The sequence below is a fragment of the Syngnathoides biaculeatus genome, chromosome 20 (genome assembly GCF_019802595.1).
Source record: "Syngnathoides biaculeatus isolate LvHL_M chromosome 20, ASM1980259v1, whole genome shotgun sequence".
NCBI classification, from domain to species: Eukaryota; Metazoa; Chordata; class Actinopteri; order Syngnathiformes; family Syngnathidae; genus Syngnathoides; species Syngnathoides biaculeatus.
Window position 1 is genome coordinate 6,061,491 of NC_084659.1, and position 14,513 is coordinate 6,076,003.

The following is a 14,513-nucleotide window of genomic DNA, read 5'->3' on the forward strand; positions in this document are numbered from 1 at the left end:
TTTATGACGCCACAAACGGAATTAAAGAGTTGTCTGCATTGGAACTCTTTGAACGCACCCCTTTGTTGCTTTCATATCACGTGGTCACAACAAGGCTTCAAGGATTATTTGTTCCCAATTTTTTTAGCACCACCAAATGCGATGATGATGATGATAAACTAAAAAAAAAAAAAATCTAAATAATGTTATTTTTGTTTCGTGGTTCGCGGCAGGAAACCCCCTTCAGGAACCCGTGACTGTCACACAAAACCGCGACATCATCCATAAGGAGGTTGACTTTAAAATGTATGAGAAGACAAACAAATTATTTTTCGCCATTAAATCATTCCAATCAATATTCGGATATCATGTGGCGTTTCTTCAGTTAAACCATAAACACTCCAACGAGTGAATTTCGTATCTTCGTCTCCCACATGTTACAAAAGTATTTCCTTTTCAAGTAAATGCATTTGTCTGTTAAGTTTGTTGACGATGAAGGTTCCCTTCCACCAAAAACAAAACGGACGAGTGCGCGTGCAAAACCTGCCGGTTGAACAGATGGTCGGCGCATGCGTATTCCGTCGCTAATCTGTTCTTGAAGGGGCTTTCCCTTTGCGCCGAACAGCGGATTAAAGTGCCTACTTTGCACCCAAATGGGGCCTTTTCGGTTTTAAATGTTAACTTTCTTCTTCTCGGTGGATAAGCGCGTTAAAACGGGAGCGAGATTTATTTGAAATTATAATCTAACATGAAACAGTTCCAAACTGCGTTTACAATCAGGAAATTTTTAAAAGTCATTAATCGTATCACCAAGATATCACGGGCCATCATTATTTACACATTTTAGTTGTAATTTAAAGATAAGGAATTTACACGAAGACCAGTGCCAAAATCTGATTACAACCGGTAGTTGAACGGATTTTCCTGAAAAAAAGTAAAAGAAAAAAAATCAATTAATAAACATTGTATATATTAAATGAGGATTAATCTTGCTTTATTGTCCAAAAATATTGATTACAAGTGTTAATGCAGCATCTTCGGAAGGCTGATGTGATTTATGTAGTCCGCCGAGTGGATCCCCGCCTCTTATTTTGACACACGCAAACCGGAAGCTTTAATTCGCATCGTGCAAACTGACGTATTGTTTTTCTTCAACGGAAAGATGGATGTGGGGGGGGGGGGTGAGATCGATTTGTATTTTTTCCTCAAGTTAATTTATCAGAACCTTCTTTGACCCCTTGAGCGTTGAATTTAAAAATCGAATTACGCTGGACCGCCTTCATCGCAAATGCCAAACTCGTGACGACTCAAGCAGAACCTTTTGTCTGCCAGCTCATCGTCGTCGTCGTCGTCGTCGTCATGGACATGTACGGATTCGGCGGTCCGATGCCGGTGAGGAGATTGTCCGACGCGGGAGAGCTGCAGGTGAGCAACATGAGCGACATCGACAAGGCCACCCCGCACGGATGCGACGACGGCGCCCTGACGGACCGCTTCGGGGTTCTCATCCAGGGACTTTTGGCCTTCGTCGCCTTCAGCACGCTCATGTGTGAGTGTCAGCAAAATACACTTTGATGGGTCATCCCCGACGCGCAGCGAATCTCGTTCAAGCGCTTGCACACGTGGCGTCTTGTTTACGTTTGGTTTTTCTTCAGACTGTCCACCAAACCCGGTTGAAAAATCCGCCAATTTAATTCAAACTACTCGTCTTTTGCACTCGCCCTGTGGGGCTACACCGCAGTGTCGATTATTGGGCCAAATCTAAGTGAGCCCGAGTCACATTCGGCGTGTTCCGAGGGCAAATCAAAGCCTTTTGTTGGACTTTGCACCAACGCGTGTTGTGTCTGCGAGCCCTAATCTTTTTCCCAGCACAAGTACATATTTTGTGCAAATGGCTGAGCTGTTTTAACTTGACAGCCGAATATATCCGGCCAAATGCAACATTTAATATCCAATCCAAAGGTGTATCAAAGCACACATCGCCACAGTGATTTTCCAGGTTGTTTTGCCGCGCGACCAAAAGCCGAGATGTTTATTTGATCGTGACCGTGACTTCCTGTTTCTTTTTCATCACCTCCGGCCGGAGGTTGCGACGCCGCAAAGCTCTTTTCCAGGCTTCTCCTCGAGGCGGCGGCGGCGGCGGCGGCTTTATCAAGCGGGCACAATGGCCGCTTGGCTGACGGCGAACTGGTGACGCCGCAGCAGCTGACTCTGGGAATCGCGCTGCTGTTTTGCTCCTCGCTTGCCTTCAGAACCCATTTTTGGAACCTCGAGTAAAGAAAGGCCTCGGTTTGCCGAAGCGAAGCGGTGAACTCCTTCGGCGCGGCGCAATTGCCGCGCGTGATATTCTCGTCAACACGTAAAGGTCAGCGCACTGGCGGTGATTTCATCAAGCGGAACTTTGGCGCACGGACCCCAGAGATCAATCGGCCTTCGCTCGGTTACTTATTAGCTCCCTCAATTTATTGCAATATTTACACTCGGGTCGCGTTAAGTGTAGTCGTCCAGATCGGCAAGAGTCCTTCGAATAAGCGATGTGGGTGTTTGAAATACACAACATATGTCTTTGTTTCATATTTGGTTTGACCGTAAACGTCACCCGGGAGTGGCGCTCAACAGCTCGAAGCCACTTTTCAGAGAAGCCGTTGATTATTTGCCAAAATGTTGCTTGTTCTTGAGATAGATTTGCCATCTTTGCTCTCTCGCCTTCAAGTTTTGACCTCACAAGTCAAAGCAAAATACATAAATAAATCTGCCGAGGGACGGCTCGTAAGCCGAGGTGCCGCTGTGTTGCGACGCCATCGTGCAAAAAGACGACTCGAGTCTTGTGAGCCTCCAACATTTCTGCGTTATTGTTAGAAGAGGTTCCCCCCGATCTAAAAACGCACCTATTTGCTTGTTTTGCAGTGAAACGCTTCCGGGAACCGGCAGGGATCCGTCGACCTTGGAGGATGTGGTACGAAATGTTCATTTTCTTGACATTCCAGCAAAGTAACGCTGTCAACATTTAGCGGGAATCGTTTGAAAACGTAACGCGGAAGGCGTGCAAATGGCAAATGAAGGGAAAGCCGGACAAAATTTGCCTGCGGGATGTTTTGCAGGTTTTTCGACACTTCCAAGCAGGCCATCGGCGCTCTCTTCATCCACTTCGCCAACATCTTTCTGTCCACGCTCACCAAAGAGGACCCTTGCTCGCTGTCAGTCGCACGCCGCCATTTTTTTGGTCTGCGTCCCTTCAAGAAATTGCCATTTGTTATGTTGTATTGCGGCTCTCCAGGTACCTGATGAATTTCCTGCTGGACGCTACGGTGGGCATGCTGGTCATCTGGCTGGCCGTCAAAGTGGTGTCGCGGGTGGTGGAGTACAAGCAGTGGACGCCGCTCACGTTTGGCGAGTACGGTGAGTTCTGCCGGAGACCCGCCGGAAGGGGAAAAACACCAACTGGAGGGCGCAGTTGTCGTCGTGGCCACTGGAGGTCACTGTTGCGCAGGGAGCAGCATTTTCATCGTTGTTTTTTTTTTTTTTTAATTCTTATTCTATTCTCAAGGCATACTTTTCAATTGGTCCGTCAGTTTAATAAAAAAGTTGTTCTGGTGTCGTAGGCGACCCCCCGCAGGCGGCGGCGTGGCTGGGTCAGTGCGGCACGTACCTGCTCATCATGGTTCTGGAGAAAGGCGTCATCAGCCTGGTGCTGCTCGTGCCGGGCTGGTCCAAAGTATGCGCGCGTCCCGACTGATCTGAAACACTGTTGGCAATTATTATTCACCGAATGCGTCGGCTCGCCTTTCCAGCTCCAAGAAGTTCTGCTGGGCTACATTTCAAACCCTCAACTGGAGCTGGTGCTGGTCATGCTCATCGTGCCGTTCGTCGTCAACGTAAGGCCGCCCGCCGCGACGCCGATCGGCGCGGCCGCCGCCTCTCGGGTGACGCATTTTGCGCGCTTCGGTTCCAGTCGGTCATGTTCTGGGTGGTGGACAGCCTGACCATGAGGAAGCTGAAGAACACGAAGAGCCTGGACGACTCGTGCGAAGTCACGCCCGAGAAGGCCGACGCGTCGCCCTGGACGGTCGATGACGAGTCGCAGGTGAGAAGTGTTAGCGTCTCGCCGTTTTAATTGGCTAAAAGGAGGACACGGGCGGGCTTGGAAGGGGCACCGACTCCCAAACTGGGGTTGCGTCGAACCCGCCACAATTAGTCCCGCGTTGACATTGTTCGGTGTGATTTTCTTTTACCTCTCATTTCCTGTCCAAACATGAATTTCCTCAGTGTAATAAGTCGGGAACGAGATCCCAAATTCAATGCAAATGAACTATGAATTAAAATCAATTTAATGTGATGAAAATGACATTGAAATGCAATCAAAAGTGCATCGAAATGAAAGCGTTGCCTTTCACCACCCGCGCGCGTCCGCCAGGTTCTGCTGAGGGCGGAGACGGACACGGACGAGGCGTCCCAAGGTGAAGAAGAACCGGGCGACGGCGTCCTGCCTCCCGTGCAGTACTCGGGAGCGCAAGTCCGGCCCAGCTGGGTGATGGTTTGAGGCCGCCAAGCGTCGAGAGAGATCGGTCGCCGCGGGCGTTCGCCTAATTTGTGCGGGACAAACGTGATGAAGGGAAAAGCGCACTTGAAGGCATCTGCACTTGGGAAAAAAAAAAAAGGATTTCTTCTTCCGCCCCCTCCCAGGCCGGGGAATTTTTTTTTTTTTTTTTGAGGGGGGGGGGGAGCAAGCGCTGCTTTGAATCCACCTTTTGATGGAAGGGGGCCATCGTTCTGGCAAGCGACTTCCGAACAACTTCAGAGAAAAGACCAAACGTTTTTTTTTTTCCTTTCCAAGAGTAAAAGTACGCGTGTGGACTTGTTTCACGTCAGCTGTGTGAAATTATGTTTTTGTCGAAATCGGAATACTTTCCCACATTTCGTGATGTTCATTAGTATCTGATTTTTTTTACTTCAGTTTTTTTTCTTTTTTTTAATGAACAAAAGATGTATTGTTTTTTTTTTTTTTTTTTAAATGGCAGAAACATGCTTCCACCAAAGTCATGTTTCCGGAAAAGTCCAGTTTTTGGCAAATATGTATTTCGTCAAAGCGAATGTTAGCTTAGCTTCACACAAGTACAAAAACCCATTCGTCTGCGAGCCACTCAACAGTAGCTCGGCTTGCTTTAAATGCACACTAAGCTAAGCTAACATTCCAAATTTGACTTATGACTTGATATTTATTGTATCTTGTAGTTATTCACGTTATGTGAAGTTGGCTTTTTATATGACAGTTATGAACCTTTAAAACTTGAACTGTACACATCTTTGTAATCACTGTTGTTCAGTTGGAGCAAATATGTCATTTTATTGTCTTCTTTTTTTTTTTCTATGCTATCTGATCTCTGGGAGTGGTCACCACGGTGCTCCTTACAGAATATATTTTGTTGATCTGTGGCCAAAAATTAAAAAAAAAAAAAAAAAAAAAAAGTCGACGTACGCATGAGCACAACTGCGCGTCGGCGAATTCCTTCAGGCGTAAATGGAGCTCCTCAGCCCGGGCGGGACCGGCGGCTCCCTGACCTCCCGTCTGATTCCAAGTGCGTGCATCTCGTCATCGGGGCCCCCCGCCCCGACCGAGGGGTTAGTTTGCTGGACCGGTTTCCACGACAACCAGGCGCCAGGAGGACACGCAAGACTCAAAAACAGACCGGTGGGTGGGGGGGAAATTAAAAGGGGGGCCGTTGCTTTTCAACAGACGATGTTCCTAAAGGGTTGGTTTGAATTTTTTTTTTTTTTAATTTCATATGAATGTCCTAAATGTTTTTTTTTTAATCAAAATATGTACAGTAATTATGATAGAAATTGTTTTTTTTAAAGAAGAGCACACTTTGTTTCCAAGTATTTCTGATTAATAAGGTGCTGTGAAAACAAACGTTCAAAAATATGACTTACTGTACACACGTTGAGGCTGTTATTGTTTTAGATTGATTGAAAGGATGCCCTCAAAAATGAGAAAATGAATTTTGAGGGGCTATCCTTTAAAAAAAAAAAAAAGTTGATTTTCTTTATTGGGCTAAAAGTGGGACGTGACTTTGCAAGAATATGAAAATGTGCCTCCCAAGGCGACAACAGTTGGGAACCGCCGACCACTCTAAAACATTTTATTGACACAAGGTAACAAATAGCAGTAAAACGATTACAGTATAAAAATGTCCGATAGCAATATTTAAGAAGGGCAGATGCTTGGAAACGTTTGCTTCGAATCAGTGGACGCAGTTTTTCCCAAAATGCGAAAGGATGCCAAAATCCGTGGAGTGCATTTAGGCGCTCTTCTGCTGGGGTATCCAAAGATGTGTTTCCAAAAGTAAAGAGTACCTTGACTGAGAAGGTCTGATGGGAATGGGGGGGGGGGTCCCCTCACGCTGCGTTGCTCCGGCGCCGCCCCTCACCCGTGTCAAACATGTGCGCCGCCACGTAGTCCTCGTAGCGCCCGTCGAGGAGTTTGGCGCCGTTGTTCCTCGCGAACCAGCAGTCGACGGTCCGGGCGCCGCCGTAGACGCGCCGGCTCTTGCGGACCGCCGGCACCGAGCGGCCCCTCACCTTGAGGAGCGCCGACGGGGGATCCTCACCGGGATCTCCTTGCACCACGCCCACCTCCTCATGCACGAACTGGCCTGTGAGGAGGTGAAGGACAGCTTTGACATTTTTTTTTTTTTTGGCACATTATGGGTTGAAGGCTTCCATTCAATTCATTGTGCTGCTCCTGCTGGGGTGCCCACAACGGCCACCGGGTGGCAGTACAATACAGTCATTTAAACCCAACTCAGGCAGGTTTAAAAAAGTAGTCCCAACTCTGTCTTGCATCTCGTCACTTGTATCTAAAGGCAGCGTCACGTCAGGTTAGAATCTGATGGACGCCAACTTTTCCCATTAGACAGGGCTTTGGCACCATCTTGTGGCATTCCGCAACAGCACAAATGCGGATCCACCGAGCAGACTGTCATAAATGCGCAAATGGCCCAAGAGACGGAAAGACGAATAGTTGCCACTTACCCAGAAGGCCGTGGCAGCTCAGCGAGAGCCCCTCGCTGTCTTGGATGTAGAAACCCAGGTGGTCTCTCTGGTACGGCGCCGGGTTCTTGTAGCGATGCAGCAGGACGACGAAGGTGACGTTGGCGCCGACGCCCACCGTCACGTTGGCCCCGCCGACGATCGCCACCGACAGGCCGCCGCTCTCCACCGAGGCGGTGGAGTGGCACGGCAGCACCAGCCGGTCCGGCCCGTCCAGGATGACCTTGGTGGGCGTCACCTCGATGTAGGCGCGGCGGGGGCGGTCCACCACCACGGTGATGCTGCTAAAGTACGTGCGCTGGTGCTTGCGGCTGCCCGGCGGGGGCGGCGCGCCGATGAGTTTGCCGTTCACCGTCACGCCTGAACAAACATTCACAAAGTGCATAAAACGGAATTGGGGCAAACTTTTAACAACATGATCATAATGTCGACATTTCTCAGTAATGTACGCAGGCTCCCTCTGGTGGTGAGCAAAATAATACCGGCTTGAGTACAATTCAGTTGTAATTTGACTTTTAACAATCTTTTTATAAAGTTAATTTTTTTTTGTGCATTGAACCATAATTTAATGACTTTTTTGGGCGGTGGGGGAGGGGGAGGGGGATTTTGCTATTTTTAAGCACTGCGTTGATTTTCACAGTGTGCATTATGGTACAGGAGATGATAATAATGAGAAAAATACTGATGAAAACTTCAGCCTACAACTGAAGTGTAATATTAATACTAACAATAAGAGATGGTGCGCTCCATTTGCTTACCAGACTGTGCAGGAATGAGTTTATTAATGATTTGTGCACGCATTATATGTCACCATGGCAACAGGTTAATGTACTTCCTGCCATGTAGTAGTACAGCATTTAATTGTTCCTTCATATGTCAGTGGAATTTTTGAATTTTTGTAACTTTTACGAGACAAAATGTGCTCCGGCAAGGTCGGTCGGGAATCGGCGGTTTCCGTCCTACCGGAGAACTTGTGATCGGAAACCAGGCGGAGGACGTGACCGGGCTCGCCGTTGACGTTGAAGCAGACGGCCGTCTTGCTGAGGGGGAAGTCCACCACAAAGTGAGGGTCGCCGTCCGCTGGACACGTGACGGGAAAGGACAGCTTTAATTAGGTTTTACACGCAGGAAAAGGGATTTACGGTACACCGTGGTCGCCAAAATGTTGACGAGTAAATAATTCCCCAGGCATGATGATGTCATTCTACCCAAATGACTTTGATGATTATTGACCATCATCGTGCGGCTTTATTGCCACGTGACATCTCCGCAAACTTGTGAGGATTCTTCAAGATGACAGAGCAAGTGTAATGACAGGTCCGCGAGTCTTCTTGCTTTTTTGCTTGTACAAAACAGCTTTCCAACCGAGTGCCTTCACGCTCACAAATTAACTCAGCATGCAAATTACAGGCTGCGCGTACAAAGCCGATGTGCACACTTGAAACCCCCCCCCCCCGATGGAGCCTCAGTTTTGACAACGTGGCGTCACCTGATGTTTTGGAGATGGTGACGGACTTCCTGGCGGGTCTCCTCTCAACCGGACCTGCGAAGAAGAGGACGGGCGGAATGAATTCATTCGCAGAACAATTTGACGACTCATTCTTACCTCTCGCATTGTCGCCGAGACTTAAACTCGGCCTGTCGACTTCCCTGCGTAACGCTCCGTCGTCTCGGTCGTCCGGCAGCTCGTTGGCCGCCGACGACGACGCGAGCTCGGGGACGGAGAGCCCCGGCGCCGCGACCTCGGGCTCGTCCACCAGCATGCTGGTCAGCGGGGTGAGGAAATGGTACGCCAGCGAGAGGTTGGTGGCCCGCCGGACGTGCTCCTGCCTCTCCCCGCTGGTTCTGCTGCGCAGACGCGACCGAAGCTCCTCCTTGAGCGTCAGGAATCCCCACGCACGTTCCGCGAAGTTCGCCGCCAGCCGGGCGAAAGCGGGACTTCCCGCGCCGGCCGCCTTCAGGTGCCGTTCCGACTCCGACTCCAGACGCCGTAGGGACACGTCCGTCTCCAGGACGACCGTCTTGTCGTTGCTGCTGGCCGTGACCTCAACGTGGAGCGAATCGGCGCTCGAGTCGCTCAGCTTGCCGGCGACGACCATCTCGGAGCCGTTGAAGTAGTTGGCGAAGACGTGCTGCGTCGCGTGGTCCACAGAGTCGCCCGTGTAGTTGATCCTGATGTCGGAGAGCAGCGGGGTGCCGATCTCCTCGTAGAACCTGAACGTGGGACAACGAGAGTGACTGAGAATGAAAGAGACCATTTATGTCCTCGTGAAGAGAGTACTTTTGTTTCCCACTTGGGGTCGGCAGGTGCATTCATTCCTGTCACAACCACAACTCGAGTGTGGACCCAAACGCACGACTCGAGAGGCAGGGAGACAGTTCAAGGCAGGTTCCAAGGTCGTAAGCCGGAGGGTCAGTCAGAGAGCAGCAGCAGTGTCAAGAACGTCAAGCTTAGCGGGTTGGTCGGAAGAAAGACAGAGGTCAGGACACCGGGATTCAGGATCAGGAACAAGGAAGTGCGGGAAAGAGGGATGGACGGCAACGATCTGGCAAAGCCAGAACGTCCGCCGGGTCCTATATACGCTCGGGCTAATTATCCCCAATGAGGCGCAGGTGCGCAGGGGACCTGCACCGCCGAGTCGGGACCGGCAGGACCGTGACAATTCCTGTGGACAAAAGCCGGTGCGTTTCCTGGGTTCACCGTTGGCACTGTTCCTCGCACTGACAGTCGTGGCAAGATAGTCAGCAAAGACGATCAAGCTTAACATTGCTCTTCACTTCCACTTGTTCCTGTCAATTTTGTTATGACCAAGACTGTGATTTGTGAATTTAGTCATGGCTTACAATTTCACCAGTTACTTGTGAGGATGTGGAATTTGGTGATTAATTAGCTGTATGAGTGGCAACTATTCAGTGAGGTTCCGTTACCTGCAGAGAACCAGAGCCCATTTGACCGCAAACTTGCCAGCGTCTGGTTCTTGTACAGGAAGCGACCGCATCCTTGTTTTCTTCTGCCTCGCAAATCCGCTTGTCTAAGCTCTCAAGGTGCTGTCGCCCCATTCGAGACCTCCATACAAGACCATCCGGAGTCCTCCACCCTGTCCCTGTCACGACGCCGTCAAACCCAAACCCGTGTTTGCTCAAGACGCGCGAGGCCTATTATCTCCAAGTATGCTCAGACGCCGTTTACGCAACGCGCGCGCATTCCTCGCGCCGCTGTGCAAACAGCTCGCGCGCCGGCCGCCGCGAGAGCGGACGGTCGGGAATAAAAGGGCAGGAAAAGGAAAGAAAGGGGAGAGGACGGCTCGGAGGCTTTCGGGCCGATTAAAGGCGCTGACACATTGGTGAGCTTTGTCCCGACCTCCGGTGATGAATGACGGGAAGCGGGGAGGGGGATTCAAACGTGGCCATTGAGCACGTGCGCCATGAAGCTCATCAGAACGCTGAAGTTGTGGCTTGTTACCCTTTGAGCACGGCGCCGGCGTCGGCTTCCTCGCGGATGCGCCTCGTCACGCCGCAGTTCTCCAGAGACATGCGCTCCAAGAGCTTGTAGTCCACGTCGTCGCCGATGCCGACGGTGAAGACGCAGAACTTGTCCAGCGCGGCCGAGCGGGCGTTTCCCAGGATGGCCGCCGACCGCGACTCCCCGACCGTGGGCCGTCCGTCCGTCAGGAAGACGATAAGCGAGACGCCGTGGGCGCCCTCGCCGGCGCCCGACAGGTGGTCACGGAGCAGGGCCGAGCCGCTCTGGATGGCGCCGTCGATGTTGGTGCCTGTGGGGAGGTCACGAGGGAACGTTCCGGAAACAGACGATATTAGTTCGAAATCTGACTGCGGATGCTTTGGACACATTTAAACTTGTTAAAACACACACTGTAAAGACACGTGAAGAAAAATAAGTGCCAGGGTGCGTCGGAAATACTGTTTAGTGCTGTGTGCTGTACACTCAAGTCCTGCTTTGTGGAAATTTTGTATTTGCAAGTTTACATTTTTTTTTTAAAACTTGTTTTCTATAACGCACTTTTAGTATTGCTTCGGCGTGGTCTGCCGGGATGTTGGTGCCGAGGAATCAATTTGTTGTGAGTAGAGGAGCTTCATTTAGACAAAAGCAGTCCTTTGCTACCCTCTTGTGGCATGTACAGGCAAATACACTTTCTTGCAGATTTTACATAAAAAGAAGGTTGAACTGTATAATATTTAAGGCAGCGGTTCTCAAACTTTGTACACTCAGCAAAAGTTATACTAAACTGCATACTTTGGAGATAAAGAAAAAGATATTAATTCAATAAAAATGTATTGCACATCAAAAAGGCACACCTAAATAGAAAATTTAAAAGAAGAAAACAATTGCGCTTTCAGGTGAAATAGAACTGAACTGTCCCAAACAAATCTACAAAAAAAACACGTGCGGGTGGGTGGTCTTCTCACCTCCGGTGGGCACGAGCGTGTAGATGAATTTCTTGGCGTCCCGGACGGCGATCGGCGTGACGGGCACCAGGCCGCTCGGACGCCACACTTTGATCTTGTTGGAGAAGCTGACGAAGTTGAAGTGATCGACGGCTCGCAGGTCCCGCAGGATGGTGAACAGGGCGTCTTTCGTCTGCCAGGAGAAAAAGTTGCACTTGTGCCAAACTTGGAGTAATAGTTGCAAAAAAAAAAAAAAAAAAATCTCATTGTAAAATGATGTACTTTTTTGGGATATATAATTGGTACACAAAGTATTAAGACCCCCTTCAATTTTTCACGCTTTCTTATATTGCAGCCATTTGGTAAAATCCATCCGTCCATTTCTGAGCCGCTTATCCTCACAAGGGTCACGGGATGTGATAGTTCATCAGTTTTCTGAAAACTGCAAAAATGCCAACAAATCTTTTTTTTTCCCCCCCTGCCACTATGGAGTACTACGTGCACGTTAATAAACGAAGATGATTTTTGCAAATGGCTGCAGTACAACCTAGAGTGAAAAACCTTCCATAGATTTCCACGGCATTATGTGGAAGAAGCGATAAGGAAATATGAGTATTTTATGGCTCTTTGCCCTGAATATTGTGCGAACTTTATGGGCATGTGTGGGCGCCTTGTATGATTTGGCGCCGGCGTCTTTATGGGTTGCGTACGCTCTACGCGGTCGGAAGCAGATGCTTGAGCCGCCGTGAAGCCCGCCTTTGTGCAAGCGCATCAAACCACGGCCGTTGTTCCGCGGCGAAGGCCGGGGGCGGGGGCGGGGGTCACGGGTGGGGGTCGAGGGTACCGGTTGTCTCGAAAGTTCCATGACTCGATGGATGCTGACCTTCTCGCCTCCCAGCCCGATCTCGCGCTCCGCATCGCAACCGTGACTGAGTCGTGATGTCGTTGAAAGTCGATCAATTACTCAAATTGGGAAAAACAATTTTAAGTCACGTAACATTTTCTGTATTAATTCATTTTTCTCTCCAAATACTGACGTAAATGGTTTTTTTTTAATTATTTTTAAACTGAACTTTTCATATTTAAATTGAAAATAACTGAACCTATTATTTATTCAACTCAATAAACACATGCTAAACGTGTATTTAAAACACATGACATTGAAGATATACGGTATTTATAAATTGTTACAAGTATTGATACGGCTTGTTCTCGCATTCGGAAAAGATGTTAGCGAAATTGCCAAGCGTGTAAGAAGAGCGCCACCTGTCTCATCTTGGTGCCCAGCATGGAGGCGCTGGTGTCGATGACAAACACGACGTTCTTGGGCACCGCCGGCAAGTCTTTGGGTGCGAAGTAGTGGAGAAAATGCCCATTTTGAACCTGCCAGAGAGACGGCGAAAATAAGTCCATTCGCATGTGGAGATGAAAAATTGAAACCAAAAAAACCCAAAAAAGTCTTACCTGCACGTCACCGACACCCATGTGCCTCTGGACGTCGTAGCGGATCACAAAATCTCCCAGGATGCCATCGGTGGCGATCTTGGCCTGCTGGACGATGTTGGGGCTGAAGGTGACCTTGCAGACGTTCCTCTCCCTCCGGATGGCCGTGGCGACGGGGGGCCGGGTCTTGGCTGGAGTACGAGGGAAGGACAGGAAGTACGTGTTAGGGATAGAAAGTGCAGCGTTCCCCCGCTATATCGCAGTTCACCGTTCAGTCTGCGGATTCCTGTTAGCCCGTCCATGGCGTTTGCCACGACAGGTTCGCATTGAGCGAGCGGACCTTTCACTCGGTGACACAAACCTGACGCTCTGGCCGGGTCGGGCCCGCTGCTTCGGCGGAGCGGGAGGACCTCCAGGGCGGTGATGGCCGAGTGGTCCGCGACGGTGACGTCCACGCTGAGGCGGCTCACCAGCTGCAGCGGCCGCAGGGCGGTCACGTGCTCGTAGCGGCCCAGCCGGCGCCGCAGCAGCTCCTCGTACGTGAGCAGGAAGACTGCGCGGTTCCTTCCCGGGATGCCGGCCGCCATCCGGAATAGCTCCGCCTCCGACGCGGAACCGCTGGGGTGGAAACGAAGGCAGAGGACGTTCACACGAATATTTGTCTCTAAAGATAAAAAAGTTGAAAATGCGGCTGATTGTTAAGAAACACGTTGGGCCGTTTACCTTGAACGTTAAATACATTTTGTCAAAGGACTCTTTGACGGTCGACGCGTGACTAGATGCTATTTGTTACCTTGTTGATGGTGTTTTGCATTGTTGTTAGCATGGAGCTAAACAGGCTTCACTCAGGCAAACCTGCGGGCTTTAATTGCTTCTAATTCACTCTTTTATTTTTTGTTTGCGCATAAATTCCAAATGCTTTTGCGTTTTGTAATGAAATACAAAAACACAACTATTTGATGTCAAATAAAGTCGTATCAGAATGAATTATCTCATCTTTTATGTGGTTGCTGTGTTTACACTTTTCTGCTGCACGTCGTCAAGGGACGCAGACGCAAATGGCGAGGAGCCCTCCAGAACCGAGGCGGCAAAGCCACGACTTTAACAGAACAGGAAGTGATGTCATCATCATCATCGTGCAAGTGGAATCGCTGATGTCAATTCTTTCCGCTTCACGCCCACCCTTCATCCTTCTCCTCGCTTCTCTCTCACTTCTTCCAGATCGCAGTCCGGGTCGCGCACAATAGTTTGTTTCTTTTCGCAAACATCCGGAGCGGCCGTTGCGTTTGTTCTGTTTGCGAGCGACGAGCATGAAAAGGAAGGAACTTCGAAAGGTGCAATTAGAGGCCACCAGAGGAAGATCAGAGCGGGACCGAGACACACCTCCGCTGCGCACACACACACACACACACACCTCACCTTGCGTCACCCGACTCTTTGTCTGGCGCTTTGCCTTCTGGTCGCTTGACCCCCCGGCTCCACTTCGGCCTGACCCGGCTCCGGTAGACCTGCCCGGCGATGATCCTGGTTTTGGAGGTCAAAGTTAAAGGATTAGTGATCCCCGCTCAAACTGGATTTCCCTCACACAAAAGGCCCAGAATTCCCCTCGCTTGCCACGTTTACGGCACGCCGAG

At 49.9% G+C, this 14,513-nt stretch overlaps 2 protein-coding genes and 1 long non-coding RNA gene across 3 annotated transcripts; 1 reads left to right on the forward strand and 2 right to left on the reverse strand.

Moving 5' to 3' along the window:
- The first annotated feature begins 668 nt into the window (after positions 1-668).
- tmem110l (transmembrane protein 110, like) lies at positions 669-5,410 on the forward strand. The gene is made up of 8 exons (XM_061806227.1): positions 669-1,528; positions 2,887-2,935; positions 3,081-3,176; positions 3,257-3,378; positions 3,582-3,694; positions 3,771-3,854; positions 3,932-4,063; positions 4,394-5,410. Exons 1-8 carry the CDS (start codon positions 1,339-1,341, stop codon positions 4,517-4,519), a joined length of 912 nt encoding a protein of 303 aa, XP_061662211.1. The 5' UTR covers positions 669-1,338; the 3' UTR covers positions 4,520-5,410.
- Positions 3,072-3,931, reverse strand: LOC133493197 (uncharacterized). The gene is made up of 4 exons (XR_009792887.1): positions 3,795-3,931; positions 3,629-3,724; positions 3,287-3,458; positions 3,072-3,212 (listed from the first exon to the last, which is right to left on the reverse strand). It is a non-coding gene; the product is annotated as an uncharacterized LOC133493197 (long non-coding RNA).
- Positions 5,411-6,122: 712 nt separating the features above from the next.
- On the reverse strand, positions 6,123-14,416 carry itih5 (inter-alpha-trypsin inhibitor heavy chain 5). Its single transcript, XM_061806196.1, has 11 exons — positions 14,299-14,416; positions 13,241-13,497; positions 12,901-13,070; positions 12,703-12,819; positions 11,458-11,629; positions 10,493-10,802; positions 8,636-9,243; positions 8,519-8,572; positions 7,993-8,109; positions 7,012-7,389; positions 6,123-6,632 (listed from the first exon to the last, which is right to left on the reverse strand). Exons 2-11 carry the CDS (start codon positions 13,464-13,466, stop codon positions 6,376-6,378), a joined length of 2,409 nt encoding a protein of 802 aa, XP_061662180.1. The 5' UTR covers positions 13,467-13,497; positions 14,299-14,416; the 3' UTR covers positions 6,123-6,375.
- Positions 14,417-14,513: the final 97 nt, after the last annotated feature.

Excerpts from the sequence above, each read along its gene's own strand:
- tmem110l (XM_061806227.1), top strand. The coding sequence starts at position 1,339 with ATGGACATGTACGGATTCGGCGGTCCGATGCCGGTGAGGAGATTGTCC. Across the intron at positions 2,936-3,080 it reads CGTCGACCTTGGAGGATGTG|GTTTTTCGACACTTCCAAGC; the intron begins GTACGAAATGTT and ends GATGTTTTGCAG. Across the intron at positions 3,695-3,770 it reads TCGTGCCGGGCTGGTCCAAA|CTCCAAGAAGTTCTGCTGGG; the intron begins GTATGCGCGCGT and ends TCGCCTTTCCAG.
- itih5 (XM_061806196.1), bottom strand. The coding sequence starts at position 13,466 with ATGGCGGCCGGCATCCCGGGAAGGAACCGCGCAGTCTTCCTGCTCACG. Across the intron at positions 9,244-10,492 it reads GCCGGCGCCGTGCTCAAAGG|GTTCTACGAGGAGATCGGCA; the intron begins GTAACAAGCCAC and ends TCCCACGTTCAG. Across the intron at positions 8,110-8,518 it reads CACCATCTCCAAAACATCAG|CGGACGGCGACCCTCACTTT; the intron begins GTGACGCCACGT and ends TCACGTGTCCAG.